At 35.9% G+C, this 15,293-nt stretch overlaps 1 protein-coding gene across 1 annotated transcript in view; it reads left to right on the top strand.

Moving 5' to 3' along the window:
- Positions 1-15,293, top strand: part of OTOG (otogelin) — a 106,037-nt gene that overhangs the window by 47,409 nt on the left and 43,335 nt on the right. The window contains exons 24-31 of the mRNA XM_063333791.1: positions 2,981-3,088; positions 6,377-6,515; positions 6,771-6,905; positions 7,975-8,121; positions 8,739-8,858; positions 9,763-9,879; positions 11,275-11,431; positions 12,495-12,521. Coding sequence (XP_063189861.1) covers positions 2,981-3,088; positions 6,377-6,515; positions 6,771-6,905; positions 7,975-8,121; positions 8,739-8,858; positions 9,763-9,879; positions 11,275-11,431; positions 12,495-12,521 — 950 coding nt within the window. The remainder of the gene's footprint in view (positions 1-2,980; positions 3,089-6,376; positions 6,516-6,770; positions 6,906-7,974; positions 8,122-8,738; positions 8,859-9,762; positions 9,880-11,274; positions 11,432-12,494; positions 12,522-15,293) is intronic.

A 15,293-nucleotide genomic window follows, 5' to 3' on the forward strand; every position in this document is an offset into this window, starting at 1 on the left:
GAAGAGGTGGACTATAAAAAGATCCCAAAACAAGTAAGAAAACACTCAGCAGGAATATTGTAATTCTCCCTGTCTAAGCAGTGAGAAAGTACAATGAAGCCATTAGGTGCTACACTAATGTTATCAAAATCTGCTGTTTTTTAAAAATTTGTTTGTCGTGTTTTCTGGTTAGGGAAGTCATGGGTGGTGGTGGAATTCTGGTGTTAGAAATGTTACCTTCTGCTTATTTCATTCGTTTTACCTCCTGTAAACCCTATTACAGACCTTTGTAGGAAGATTTGTGAAACCCTCGGAATAGATTTGTTGTTGGGGCAAAAGTATTGGTGGCTACCTAAGTCAGTTGGCGGTAGGCTGTGGCCCAAGGGAGCGGAAAGAGCTGTGCAATAGAGAACTTGTTGAAGACTGCTCCGGTGGAAGCTGTGAGAGAATTATTTTTTAGTGTTCTGGTCCAGATTTGTGGGCTTTGCAGGAGCAAAGAAGTGTTTGTTGACTCACAGGCGACATATTGCTTCTAACAATGCATTTACCAAGACTGCTTACATACTTGTGTGTAGTGAAGAAACAAAACCTATAGTTTTGTTTTTTCTATAAAAATAACGAGCTAGTAATGAAACTGAATGTTCAGTTTGGTGAAGTGTCGTGGCTGTCCATGTATCTTTGCAGTTCATTGTAGGTTGGACTGTTAAGTGTGTCAAGAAAAATGTCTGATACTTCAAAGAGGAGCTGGGCAAGGCCTCTGTGTAGGGTATCTGTGGTGAATTTGTAGATCATTGAAATCTAGCCAGTGCTTGGCTTTACAAGAGAGAAAGCTGTTACCGCTTGTTTTTGGTAGGGTAGTAACGTGAGGAAAAACCTGCATTTAGTGTTACCTTGTCAGTGTGATGCTCTTTGTGTCTGAATGTGCCCTGTTCAGTTCTGAGCAGCTTTAAACCAGTAGGAATTTGTCTCATAGTTGATTGTTTTCAAGTGACCCAATACTTGAAATAAGTATGTATTACAAAGAACACTTGACATCCTCTGGTGTAAAATACCAGTTTTGCACTTTAATGAGGGAGGGGGTTTTATGATGTCAGCACATTCCTGTTAAGAAGCTACAGAGTTGTAAATTTCTGTCTGATAAGTAGTGCACTGAAGAAAAGTTTAAGTCAGAGTACACAAATTGCCAGTTCATTAATATGAGTAAATAAAATGTTCTATGATAAATGCAATGATGAAATCTTTCCTTTTGGATACCAGGGAAACAAAAAAGTGTCATCGCCTTGTTTATTATGAATGTGCTTCACACCTATGGTCTCTTGTCCAAGGTGCAGTGTCTCACCCAAATCACAGTGATAAATATCAGAAACGCTAAATCTCTTTTCCTCAGGAAACTTAGGAACACAGGAAAACCTGAATAAAATATGTATTACTACAGGGAGGTACTGGAATTCTAAATGAACTTACCTTGAAAACTAAAAAAGATTATCAGCCCAATGGTGCCATTTTGAGAGACTTTATTTCCCAATAGAAACACATTTCAAATCTTAGCATGTAGAAACAAGGATAGTCGTAGACTGCACGGTGCCTGTAAGAAATCCTTTTGCTATGTAACTAGCATGTTAGTTGCTCCAGCTTCTTATGTTGTATCAAACAAAATCCTGTATAGGAACAGATACAGAACACAAAACAAGTTGGAGCTACAGCAGTTGAGTGAAAGACAAGGCTGTAGCTTATCAAGAATTTACGTTTCACTATTTTCATTTGGCAGATTGACTTGTCACCAAAGGTGTTGTTCTATCTGTTGCTGGACCTTTAGGTCTTATGTTGATAACTGTTTGGCTATCCAATAGCATTGAAGTATGTTGTTTTTTTTGTTTGTTTTTTTTTTTCAATTAATTGGTCTTTGGAAGAAATACAACTTTCTTAGGCTCGGTGTAAATTTAGCTTTTTAAATAAAATCATTCAATATTTCTGGTATATTTCCTGAGATTTATTTGTAGACCCTGCTTGAGTTCTCTCTTTATCTTACTCTCATATTTCAGTTTTTCTGGATAATATTAAAAGCCACAAATATTTTACTTTAAAATTTAGTCTAGTTGCTTTGTTTAGTCTTGCTGGGCAAGAATTCCTGTATTCTTTCTCCGTTAACGGAATCTGTTTCACAATTTTTTTGAATTTTCACTTCTTATCCATTACTCTAGGAGCTGTGATTATAAGCACAAATTTATAGCATTAGTCTTGAACTATAAATAGCTATGCATGTGGTTGTCTGTGTTATCATGGAAATCTCTTTTGAAGGCTGTGAGGATATTTCTGCCAATAAAGTTAAGTGTATTTGTGATTGCTTACATGAAGGTGCCAGTTGTACAGAAATATGTGCTCTGTTAATTTTGTGCAACCAGAATAGCTCTTTGATAGTGACTAAATTATTCACAGAGCAAGAAGTGTAACTACAGCTATACGAAAACTATGTCGCTCTTTAAATCAGGTGAAGACGACAACAAGAAGAAATCATCATTTAAAAATTCTTACAATAAATAAGCTACTGATTTTTGATAGTAAGAATACATACCACTAAAGCAAAGGGCCACGATGGCATCTCTTGGAAGATCTCTTGGCTTTAGTTAAATATAAGTTAATTCGCTGAGTTACAAGAAATTTGGTGAAATTTAGAGGAGGTCTGGAAAATCTTAGTTTCCCTGATCTTGAAGTTTGTATGTTAATGAATAAGTCTTCACAGAGTTAGTGGTTAAAGGGCTAGTGCCCAAAGTGCTAGCACTTACTAAAGATAAAATATTCAGGTACCTTTGAAAGGAAATTACTGGATGACTTATATATGATTATGAATAAAAATCGTATTTTCAATTTCAGAAGATTTTGAATATTACTTGTTTTTCAATAATACTAATGCTAGTAATTTAAAAGTTTAGGAAAATATTTTTATATCTAGATACCAGGCGTACTTCTTCTGAATGTGTACTTTTTGTTCTTTTTTTGATAGTCTCGTTAAACACGGGGATGTATGCTTGGATGCAGATGAATGTCCGTGTTCATGGAAAGGAAAGGAATACTTTCCAGGTGACAAAGTCATTACTTCCTGTCATACATGGTAAGCAGAGATCTATTTAGGTGATTATTTCATTTTAGTTGTTTATGGATTGATTAATCATAAATTTCACACCAGAATCTGGTGAATCATCTACACTAATTTTGTATTTATTTTTGTTCAAAGAGCTGTTAAAATAACTTTTTTTTTTTTTAGTGTTTGTTGTTTCAATGAGCTTTTACGTAACAAAATAACAGCTGTTTGGGATTTTCTTAAAAAAAACAAAACAAAAACAACAAACAAGCTTGGTTTAGGAAAATAATGTTTTTTTTAATTATCAAGGTAATCTAAATTAATATTCCTTGGTCACTGTTCCTAAAGTACAAGTAAAATCCTTCAAATATTACAACGTGACTGATATTAGTTAAAGCTTTTTACATATTTATTTTCACAATTAGCATTGAATCTGAGCAGTCTAAGAAGCCCAAACATAACCCCGTGGCCGTAAGCATACACCCACTACAATGATAAATTAAGGAGAGTACTGAGCAACATCGTGTACCGAGCATAGTAACAGATAAATTGGTTGCTAATTTTACACGTGGATAAGATAACTGATGAATCAGTCAGCTTTAAAAGGAAGTGTTCTAATAGACAAGGGTTGATAGGATCACTCAAATACATGCAGAAACCTATTCCTTTTGCTATCCAGTGTTGTAAATGCAGCACATAACCTGTAGCTACGTTAGTCTGTGAAGTTTTCTTGAGCACTCTCAGTAGAACATGGTACGCTACCATTTTAATAAGTTTCACAAGAGCTAAGATGTGAAAATATACCACATCTTCATGATCCTGAAACTTCTTTCTTGGTGGTCCCTGCCTATTTTCTTCTCTGACCACTGTTGAATGGTGCAAGCTGGCGCTAAGTAGCACTATTTGTCTTAACCAGAGCCTCAGAAAAATCAGCTGTACTGCCAAGCATTGAGATACTATGGTAGTGGTGTAGCCTCCAGCTTCTCTGCAGAGCAGTTCCTTCCTTTTGTCCCCTTCTTTTAGCTTACCAGGAACGTCTAACTGGTGTCACCTGGTAAACTACTGCTCCTGGCCTGCACAGCTCAGTATAGCGTAGTGTGGTGGAGTCTTGTCCAGTCAGCACTAATCACTGCCTTGTCTGGATGTCATTGCCCCCTCCAGCCTTGTGCTGACTGCTTACCTCTGCCTCTCGTCAGGTCCTCAGTATCTGCTCTAGAAGATATTTGTAGCCCTTTGGTCGACTGGTGAAGCGACTTACAAGCCATCTCCACTGGGCAGGCAGGTAAAGCGACCCGGGTTATTCACCCCCTTGTTTTCAAAGGCCTCTCCAATTGGACCTGGTGTGGGATTGCTTGCATGAGAAATCTGTATGAGACTTCACCAAAGGCAGTAGCAGTGCAGGCAGAAAGACACTGGATATTTAGCCTTCTCTCTCTCTCTTTTTTTTTTTTTTTTTTTTCTTTTCTTCCCCCCCCCGCCCTGAGGCCAGGCCCTTTAATTCATGTACAAATCCTTAAGGTTGTCACGGCTTTTCTAGTCTTCTACATCCAGAAGCAAAGACAGATTAGGCGGTAATGGCTTTTTGGCAATCAGTTGTCCACGGACAGATGGGAAGTTTGCAACAAGCTCTGCTTGATACAAAGCGTATAAAGTTTTTGAGACTGCTGTGTATGTATGCAGGGGTGTATTTGAGTAATGTGCGTTTTTGCTCATGCAAAGCATGAGAATACTCTTGTGCAAACAAAGGCACTTAGGCACTCATAGCAGTTATAATGGCTTTAGTGTTATTTAGTGCACAGAAATAGTGTGCATTGATACCAAATATCGTCTTATTCATATCCAATGTAGTATTAGCAATATAACTATTAATCTGATTTGTCTATTGAACAGTAAAATGTCAAATAAAAATTATTTCTTAAAGTGGTAAAACTACTAGTGGAGTGCCAGGAACTTTCAATCCAAGCTCTGGTGTCTGGCTGTACTGCGGTTCTAGGTTTTCCAAGTTTGGTGTTCAGTGCAATTGCCTGAAATGGTTAGCGTGTGCTGGCAAGATTAAACACAAAAGGTTATTACACTAACTGTGAAGGTATCAAAGCAGCATTTTGGTGCTATGTTGGGCAAGGTAAGATGGGTGGTGCAGTTAGTTATGCTGGTTTGTTGCCATATGTTGAGACCGTTGAGCAAACGCTGGTTAGTCCCTGTGGGCTGCTGAATTGGGCCTTCTCTGTTCTTGAACAAATGCTTATCGGAAATACTTTTCTTAAAAAGCTAGTTGAAGTTTGGAAGATGCTAGTAGCTCTGCTTTTCCGACTAGGACTCTCTAGATTCTGATAACTAAATGTTAGTTTACTTAGTATGAAACAGGACTGGTACTGAGGACTTTGAAGGCACTGTGTACCTCTTAAGCCCTTCCTGTATTTAGTTTTACAACCTATATTTATAAATATACCTGTAGTAAAGCTATACCAGGGCACCAGCTCTGCTGTCTTTATCAACGGAAGTGTCTAGGTGATTTAAAAACATAAAAAATAACATTTTAAAAATGACTTGTAGATACAGAAAACGAAATTCTGTCCATTATTTATAAATCTTATGTAATTTCTGAAAATGTTATTTAGATAGCAAGAGCGTAACGTGGAAAGAGACATAGTATCTAGTGCTTCAAAGCCTTGCTGTTAGGCAGTTATAAAACAAAGGTAATTCAGAAAGGTCTCAGCAGTCACTTAGTGGATGCGTGATGAAAGCATTTTGATGCTTAAGGTGGCCATAGACAGAACTTGAACTTTTCTGGAAGCCCCTAGACTGTTAGGCCAGGGTTTGGGGATGATAATAAGTAGACATCTGGGGGCAGGGCAGGGAGGGAAGCTTAAGAACCCAAAACATGGTTCTTTTAAGGAACCTACGTACCAAAATAGTGCTACTGATTTTTTTTTTTCCTTTGTACTTCTGTGGAATTCTCATTCTAGTAGAGAGTGAATAAAGACTGTAGTAATAGGACATATTGCTTGTTGATTCTAAGATTCAGCTTGTATAGAAACAAATGTTCTGTGAGAAGCTGAAAAAGAAAGCTTTATCCTTGTGTCATATTATTGATGTGAGTTACTAGAGAATAAATCATATTACTTCAGGTGGCATTTTTTTGTTTTCATGTTTCAACATTAATTTATATGTGCTGCTTCTAGTTAACATTTCAAAATGCTTCTGTCCACAGTCATCATACCTGCATGGCTTTTGGTTTTTTGCTTCTCAGTGCAATAGCTGTAGTCATTTGTCTGTGGTTACAGTTGATATTACCATTATTGGTCATACATTTTTCAGCATTTGCCAGCATGGATCGTTTCAATGCACCTTCCACCCTTGCCCATCAATGTGTACTGCATATGGGGATCGGCATTACAGAACTTTTGATGGACTAACTTTTGACTTTGTTGGAACTTGTAAGGTTTACCTAGTTAAGGTGAGAAATTTTTGTAAAGCCTCTCTCAAACTGTATTTAAAAACTACCTGTTAAATACTACCCTTCTATTTATTTCCTATCTGTACGTTTTATCGAGTCCTACATAATGTTTTTTAAGCTTTGATGTTGCATACATTCTGAATCGCACATAATCTAATAATTATACACTGAGGTTTCTGCTAATTGAACTATGTAACAATATACATATTTATATTACTATATTTAAAAGTGGCCATTTCTTTTTTTTTTCTTCAGGGTACTTCTTCAACCAGTCTTTCTGTTATTATAGAGAATATTAACTGCTTTAATACTGGAATCATTTGCAGAAAAAACATTTTCATTAATGTTGGAAAATCTTTTTTAATATTTGATGATGAAACTGGAAATCCAGTAAGTTTCAGTCTTTAACATTGATCAAAAGGTAGCATATGTACTTCTCTGTGTGTTTTTTCCTTTTGTTAGAGAAAACTTACTGTGCTACTTAAGTAGCAGAGGTGTAAATATCTTCAGTGTAAATGCTGATCACAGCTGGATTGTGCAATGGGAACCTTAAAAAAAAAAAAAAAAGAAAAAAACAAAACCCAACTTGTCTATATTTAAAAAAAATATTAGATGAGATGATTGTCGTTCTCTTGTTTAGACTTAATTCCTGTTTAGTGTCTTAGGAAAAACCCAGGTATTTTGTAAGTCAGTAGAAGTTTTGCTTTTAATTCCACTAGAACTAAGAGTTTAGTCTGGTGTACAATGTATAGGAGGGAGGAATATTCAGTACAGTTGAATTTTAATTTTGTTTTGGCCAAACTGCAAACTCTATTGCTGTAAATATTTCGTATTTTTAGTAATTTCAGTATAAATAGTACTATTTACAGTTTATAGACTGACTATGCAAAGGAAGTTGTGTCTCTTTTTATGTGTAATTAAACCAGACATCTTAGTCCATGCTACAAGTAATTTGGAATTTGATTGTTATTGGATGGAGAGAAGAATGCTTTATGTAAATAAGATGGCAATCTCTGGACATATTTAGACGATTCCTTATTTCAAGAAGTTGCTCCATGGATCTTTATACCTATATGTATGCAAAAGAAGTACGTGGCTAAGACCTGCTGAATGCAACGATGTATAACTAATTGAAAATCACAACCAGGACCTTAAGACTAATTTTTTGCCTCCCAGATGAACCATTAACACTTTAATCTTCGCTCCAGTTGCTGTTACACTTCCTGTATATTTGATATAAATCCAACTTTTAAAATACGAAAATCATAAAAATACAACACAGTTCACAATCAAAATCCAGACTACTTTTAAGTATTTATCCTTCCGTGGCCTTCTGCCAGTTTTTGGACTTCTGTCTGAGAACTGTCTCATTCATTTTATTTAGGTGTTTCATTTCCTGTCAAATGAATGTTTTGTGACATTGCTTCCATTATAAGCTGCCTTGTTTTATTTTGAACAGAGCTTATCTAGTTACATAGACGAGCCACAAAAAGTGCAGTTATGGAAAGCTGGATTTTTCACTGTTGTTCATTTTCCTCATGAGCACATCACAGTTCTTTGGGATCAGAGAACAACAGTTCATGTCCAGATGGGTCATCAGTGGCAAGTAAGTGGAAGTCAACACTCTTATTGCTATTTCTTTGAGGTATTTCTGTAAGTCTTATTAAGCAAGACATATTATCGTTATTCAGAGAATAGACAATGTGTTAGAAATCATGGAGGAACTCAGTGGCAGAGTCAAGGAGAGAAGCGTTCAATTACCTTGTCCATTAAAATATTTGTTCTTATTTAATTTTTAGTCGCTATTTACTGCCCAACTTCTATAACAACAGTGGGGTAACGTTCTCCTTCACTATTCGTTCCTTACATGACTGGAGCAGGTATTATTTTGCTGAAGCATAAAAAAGCACATAGCTAGCAAATAGGTCACTTCTCTTAACAAAAAATCAGCTCCTTTCTCAAAGGCTCAGAGATACTTAGTTGAAAGGGAATAATGTTGATGTTGACAAAATAAAATCTTTTCCATAGCTGTATTATCACAAAGAGCTGAGCTATTTTGGTTGAAATTTAGCTGTGAAAAGGATCAAATCCCGGCAAATTTATAATTATGCAACTGAAAACAGTAACTTCAAAAAGCAAGTTTTGGAAACGGTTGTGGCTGGTAGTGTTTTGTATCATGTGGAAATATGTTTTGGTGTTGTCTCCCTCCCCGTCCCCCCCCAGGGTGAATTGACTGGATTATGTGGAAACTTTGATTTGAAGACAGTAAACGAGCTGAGGACTCCAGATGATTTTGAATTAACAAACTCACAAGAGTTTGGAATCAGCTGGACAGCTGTAGAGGTACCTAGTAAAAAGAATGTGTTTACTAGTAGATTTTTTGCTGTTACATCATATAACTTATCTAGAACGAGGTCAGAAATTTGTTCCTGGAAGTATTAATCAGGCAGCAATGCAAATGTCAATATCAATGGTTCTTACAGATGTCACAATCCATTAAGAAGAAAATAAACACCTTTTTTTCTATGTAGCACTATAGCGTAGAGAAAAATGCTGTACAATATTCTGAATCTGTGTTTTCTGAATCTGTTTTCTGTGTTTCTGAATCTGAACAAGTGTTTTTGAAGACATTTGAACAGTAAAGTAGCCATTTTTTTTTACATAATGGAAGAATTGTCCATTCACTTTAGACTGTGTTGTCAGTTTAGCTGATCTTTCATAGCTAGGAAGTATCTAACTGTGAAACCATAGCAATGGGAAGAAAAAAATATTCTTTCCATATGCTATAAACTTAAAATGGAACTTTTTTTAATGTCATGTGTCTAGTGATGTTTATAGAAATGATCCTTCATACTAGTTAGAGTGAAAGATCTTATTTCTGACACTTCTAATATGCATCGTCCGAGTGATCTTTGTTATTTATGTGAAGTAGACTATTTGGGTGTAAGGACTGCAGATTGGAACTGCATGGCAGCTCTGTTTAGACCTATATGTACAGTGTGTTTTTCTGCAGCTCTCAGACAAAGAAAACATTTATTCAGATTGTGTACTTTTCCTCTTCTGCAGATTAGCATCCCCTTTTAATTCCATATCTTAGTCTGGCTTTAGTTTCATAAATGATGCATTTGTTTTGTGTCTTACATCTTTTTTTAAAAAAAAAAAAACAAAATAAAACTGTGCTTTGCAAATTCAAACACTAAGTGGTTATGAAACAAGTTTCTCACCTTGATTTTGCTTTCTGGTTAAGTGTGTTGACAGCTCTGACATTCGAAATCCATGCAGTTTGAATCCCCTTAGAGAGCCATTTGCCAAGAAGGAATGTGGAATACTGTTAAGTGAAGCATTTGAAGCTTGCCATCCAGTGGTGAGTTGTGGTCACATATAGAAAGATGTGGAAGTGAATATATCACTGGAGAGAAACTACTCTTCAACTTGCATAACTTTAAATCTTCATCTTATATTCCATAACATAATAATTTTGACTACTGTAGCAAAAGGGAACACGAAGAAAGTCTAAGCAATACCTATTCTGATTCTGAAATGTGAATGTTTAACTGGACTGACTGCTCTTAGCTGACCTAGACAGTAAGCCACTTTGGCACCAGTTTCGTATTCTACAATATAGTCTCATTAGTTTCGTTTGTAATTAATGCAGATAAAATCATACCCAGTTTTTTGTTATCTTTTTTTTTCATCCCAAGCACTATTTGCATAAGGATAACCACTTGCTTTATTTTGCTCAAGTGTATTCCATAGCATGCACATTATTCACGCATACTTAAATAAATTGATGGTTTCTTCTAAGCAGTATCAGATGTGAAGAACTCATTTCTAGAAAAAAAACGCATATATCTCCTCTCTCAGGCAACCACCTAAGGAAATAAAAGAGCCATTCAACATATTCTGACAGTCAACAGGCTCAGGTTCAGTTGGAGAATGGTGGGGGGACCAATTTCCAGAGCTAGGTCTTATATGGAAAAGACATATTCCAAGTTCAGGTTTTGAGAGTGTGTACATGGCTTAAAGAGTGTAAGTGTCAGAATGGTTCTTCGGGAGAATGGAGATTTCATAGGAAAGACAACCTGGAATTTTGCAGAGTTGCTTTGTATATTATTTTGGCATAAAGTAGAAGCTGATGTTAAAGTTGTATTAACATAATGTCAGTTCAGTCCTCTGTGTAAGGTAGGTAGCAACTCAGTTCCTCATGAGTGTGTAAGTATTACTCAAGTATAAATCCGTGCAGAATGTGTAACAATTCAATAAGCAAATTATCATTGACAGTTTTCTTCGAAATTCTGTCACTTAAGACTTCAAAATAATTTAAGGGAAAAATAAAAAAATTTGCCTGTGAAATTGTCTAGTAATATGCAGAGAATGACCTACTCGCACATGGAGAGTTTTTCATCCACTTTATGTTTTCGTACACTTTCTGTATATCTAACTTTCTTAACATGTTTGAGATTTATTGATTTGTGTTCACTTTAGAGAGAGTTTCTCTTATTTCATAAGCTTCTTTATAGTTTATTATGGTTAACTATTACAAAACCATACAAAGCACAAGCTCACACCTATGTCTTAGTGTACATGTTCTTAATGGGTCATAGATTTAATTGTGTTACTAAGTACTGTTTCAGGAAACATTTAAATTAAAATCTTTGAAGTCTTGTGTATTAAATTTTGAAAAAGTCATAGCTTTGTATTGATGTGATTGTTGCCAGTGTCTATATGATTTTTTGATAAGTGATATTTATATTTACAGATTGATGTCACCTGGTTTTACTCAAACTGCTTGACAGATACATGTGGTTGTAACCAAGGAGGCGACTGTGAATGTTTCTGTACAAGTGTATCAGCATATGCCCATCAGTGCTGCCAGCATGGAGTTGCCGTAGACTGGAGGTCCCCTAGAGTGTGTCGTAAGTTTATCTAACTAGGATTGCCAGTGGCTGTCAGTGTCTGCATTCATGAGACCTAGACCTGAAAAATCAATCACATTTAGACCTGAAAAATCAATTACATTAAGTTACCTGGGGCCATGAATTGAATCACTAAGCCGCACAGGTAGAAAGATGAGTGGGTGCCTCTCACTGTGCTCTGTTCATTTTGGTCTAGCTGGATTATGTGCTTCTTTCCATATTTGTGGGTGGTACTCTTCTGTTTTTAATTCCTTGTCCTGTGATGTGAAAGGAGAAGTCATGGGAAGTCTATATTAGGATATGGCTTGCATCCCCCAAAGCAGAGTTAGAAAGTTAACAGCTCAAGTAATATCCATCCTCAGGAGGACTTAACTTCTTAACAGGGTCTAGGAAACATTGCTGCCTTACTGCTGCCCCCAGAGCAAGTGTAAAATATAAAGGTCTTCTGAAGAAAACCAAGTAGGTTTTTAAACAGGACTTTGTCCTTACCTTAGTATCCCTATTCAACAACGCTTAGAAGTTGCAAAAAAAATACAAGGCCTTTTTCTATGACACCTAGTGCAAATGTCTAACAGGAGACAATCATTTCCCCAAAAATGTGATTAAAAAAGGACAAGACAGAAAGAATGGAAGGAAACAAGTGTTTTTCTAACTTTGCAGTTGCACAGAGAGAACATGCAGCTTGCTCAATGTCGCATGGCAAATTTGCGGTAGAGCAAGAGGTTTACTCTTAATTTTTTATAGAAATGGTATGTGTGTTTTAACGTGAGTATGGAAAGACAGCACAGCTTAGTCTTAACCACTAGAGGTCACAAAAAGACAGCTGTAGGTATGTAAGCTTAGTATTTCCTGCTAGAAAACAATATTTTATTTAAATCAGTGTAGTTTAATATTTTAATTAAAGCAGTAAAATAAATATTTGGCAATATTTTTTTAATAAATGCTTGTATATGATCTAACTTGACCAAGCATTTGGCGTACCTCTTAATTGTAAAGTGTAATAGAAAACATTGTTTATCTGCAGAATGCCTGCAACTGCATTTCTTTTCTTTTTATTTTTTAGCTTATGATTGTGAATATTTCAACAAAGGTAAGTCCTAAAGGGGCTGGTAAAATGTCAATAAAATCTTTGGTTACTTTATCTAAGTCTTAGTACTTTGTATAAAAATAATTCTGTTAATGTAAACATTTGTGAATGATTATAGTATTTAAATAACCAAGATTCTATTTTACTGGTCTATTTTGCTTTTTCAAAGAGTTTTAATTTCATAGTCTTTTTTATTCCTGGACCTTTCCCAAAAAATATGCGTTTAACTTCATTTCTTTGCATTTATGCATCATGATTAAACAATTAAATCATTAAATAATTAATAGACTATTCAACCCAGTAGTACTAGTGGCACTACTAAATCATACAGCAATTCACAACTAATACCCAGTGGGTCTGTGAGACCAATCATGACCTCCCGTGCAGCCTCTAGAGGGAGCTAGCTATTAAGATATTTCAACTTTTTGTGCCTGAATGGGGAATAACTCTGCATTTAGTTATGTCTGCTCTAGCTTTAAGTTCCTGAGTGACAAGCGTTGCTGCTGCATTAGAACCATTAGAACCAAAATGCTGCTGCATTTTGCACCATTAGAGAGGTGCAAAACTTGCACAAGGTGCTAGAGTAAACCTTGAATCTGCACTGGGTGCTGTACTGCTGTGTTAACACTGGAATCCATATCAGGCTATTTTAAAGTTATATTGCAAGTGTCTGGATTGTTAGACATGGTATACATACAAGCACTGCAAGCCAGCCTGATGTGAGGAATGGTCAGGACTCCTGCTATTTATTCTAGAACTCTTTTTATCAAGCTTATGTAGAAGCCTGTCTATCTAGATAGTTCGTGATATTTTGGTCTTCTGTTAGACTCCATATTGCAGCAGCTCACCTTCAGAAAGGTCTTGGAGAGGGACTGAGTTTAAATTAGAAGAGACTTGTGCAACATGCCAGACCCAAATGATATGGCCAAGAAATGTACATTTTCTGATGTACCGACTGCTAAAAAGATTTTGAGTGGGGTCAAATTGCTAATGCAGTGGAATTTTATCTAATTCACTATTGAAACCTTTACATTAATTTAAATAAAGGCCAGTTGAATTAAGAAGTGATTGCAGTTTTACATTTCTTTTTTGGTGTGTTTTTTTTTTTATAAATGAAATATAGTCTGATACTAGATAATCTTATTGCAGTTGTAAAAGATTGAAAGTGCAGCGCCTCTAACATCTGTGGTAGTAGTGAAGAAGTTAGATGATAACATATACTTTTGAAGTGTGTAATTAGTTTTACTTGTTACTGAATTCTCACTGACAGAAATTAGTTGAAACAGTGCAGAGTTGTGCATGTGGCCAGCTTGGAATAAACATGGTATTTTGCCAATCCAGCTTATCGGTGTTCAACATAAGTTCAACATGTTTCAGAGCTGCCAATGGGGGAAAAAAAAAGTCATCTCTGTGCTGAAGATTTTCTTCTCTACCTCACATATAGAGGCATTCCCCAGAATTACTTAGTTTTGGAGACAGGAAGGTTAAGAAACTGTCTTAGACCAGGGAGAGGTTTTTTCTATGTAATTTTGTCATGCACCCAGAGCCAGAAGGAAATAGTTCCAGTCCAACTAGAAGCAGGAGCAGAAGTCTTTGGTAAGGGGAAATTCTCAGATGGTAGCTGTGGTTTCTCAAGTTTTGGATGAGCCCGAGATATGAGATTTAAACGTTTAAAAATGCTTCCAGAACACTAGATGTTTTATGTAACACTTTAAATGTTTTTCAACTCCCTGCGCTGAAAGTAACCAGGCATCACTGTACATTGGTTAGTTAGGCATGGGCTTGTGTCCTAACTGGCCACGTATTTATGCTATTAGAATCTAAAACTCTGATTGTAGTGCAGCCTCTCTAGGATTTAAAAACTCTTAATAAATTTTGAGATAAGGGAGAACCAGAATATGAGGGCAGGCTGGAAATTGCAGTCCAAACTTTTAATGTGTTGGAACAGATTTTAAGGGTCAATGGTATTAGCTGCATTTATCAGCTGAGAAGTTCTGGAACACTTCTACCTTAAATCTATGTTTTCTGTATCCTGGCTTGTGGGTAAAATGGTGGAGAGGTGAATTGTTCAGGTGTGGTCTAAAATGCCTGGTTTTAACAGATACATTTAGAAAAATAATTTCAAATAAAATTTTAAAATAAACTTTAAAATACTTTTCTGCGGTGAAATTGGAACTGAGTGAGGAGGTGTGTGAAATGATAACTTTGAATGCTTTTGGCTTTTTTTTTTTGACTTACAGGTAAAATATGACTAATCCTTTGTTTAGGATGCCGATTTCTTCCTGTCTCACTTTCCCTTGGTTACATTTGTATCTCCGCTGTTCAAGGAGTTCTTTGATACTTGAGGACAACAAACTTTATTCCCCGCAAAATGCCTCATACTTTGAACACTAATAAAATAGTTTGTAAAGAATAGTCAGAAGTGTATAATCAGTTTGACCATACAAATAAACAATTTAGAGGGATCCCAGGGAGGTCTGTAGAACACTGTTTACTTCTAACTTAAATAACCAAGGGGTCAACTAACTTTATTAAAGTGACTATGAAACTTGAATGAATGAGAGGGAGGGAAAGAACTAGCTAATCCCGAATCTTGAAAATTTAAACTAAGTATTTTGGACAGTTTTTAGAATAGGTATTTTCTAAAAGAGTTTGGCTTTGTTTTGGTTGTCATTATTGTTTAGCGCATAGCACCTAGAGCTATTTTCAGAGTGGAGAGATGTGTTTTTATTTATGTGCTGTATCATAATATTTAGAGCTCAAGCATTTGTGATG

The sequence above is a fragment of the Chroicocephalus ridibundus genome, chromosome 4, assembly GCF_963924245.1.
Source record: "Chroicocephalus ridibundus chromosome 4, bChrRid1.1, whole genome shotgun sequence".
Classification (NCBI taxonomy): Eukaryota; Metazoa; Chordata; class Aves; order Charadriiformes; family Laridae; genus Chroicocephalus; species Chroicocephalus ridibundus.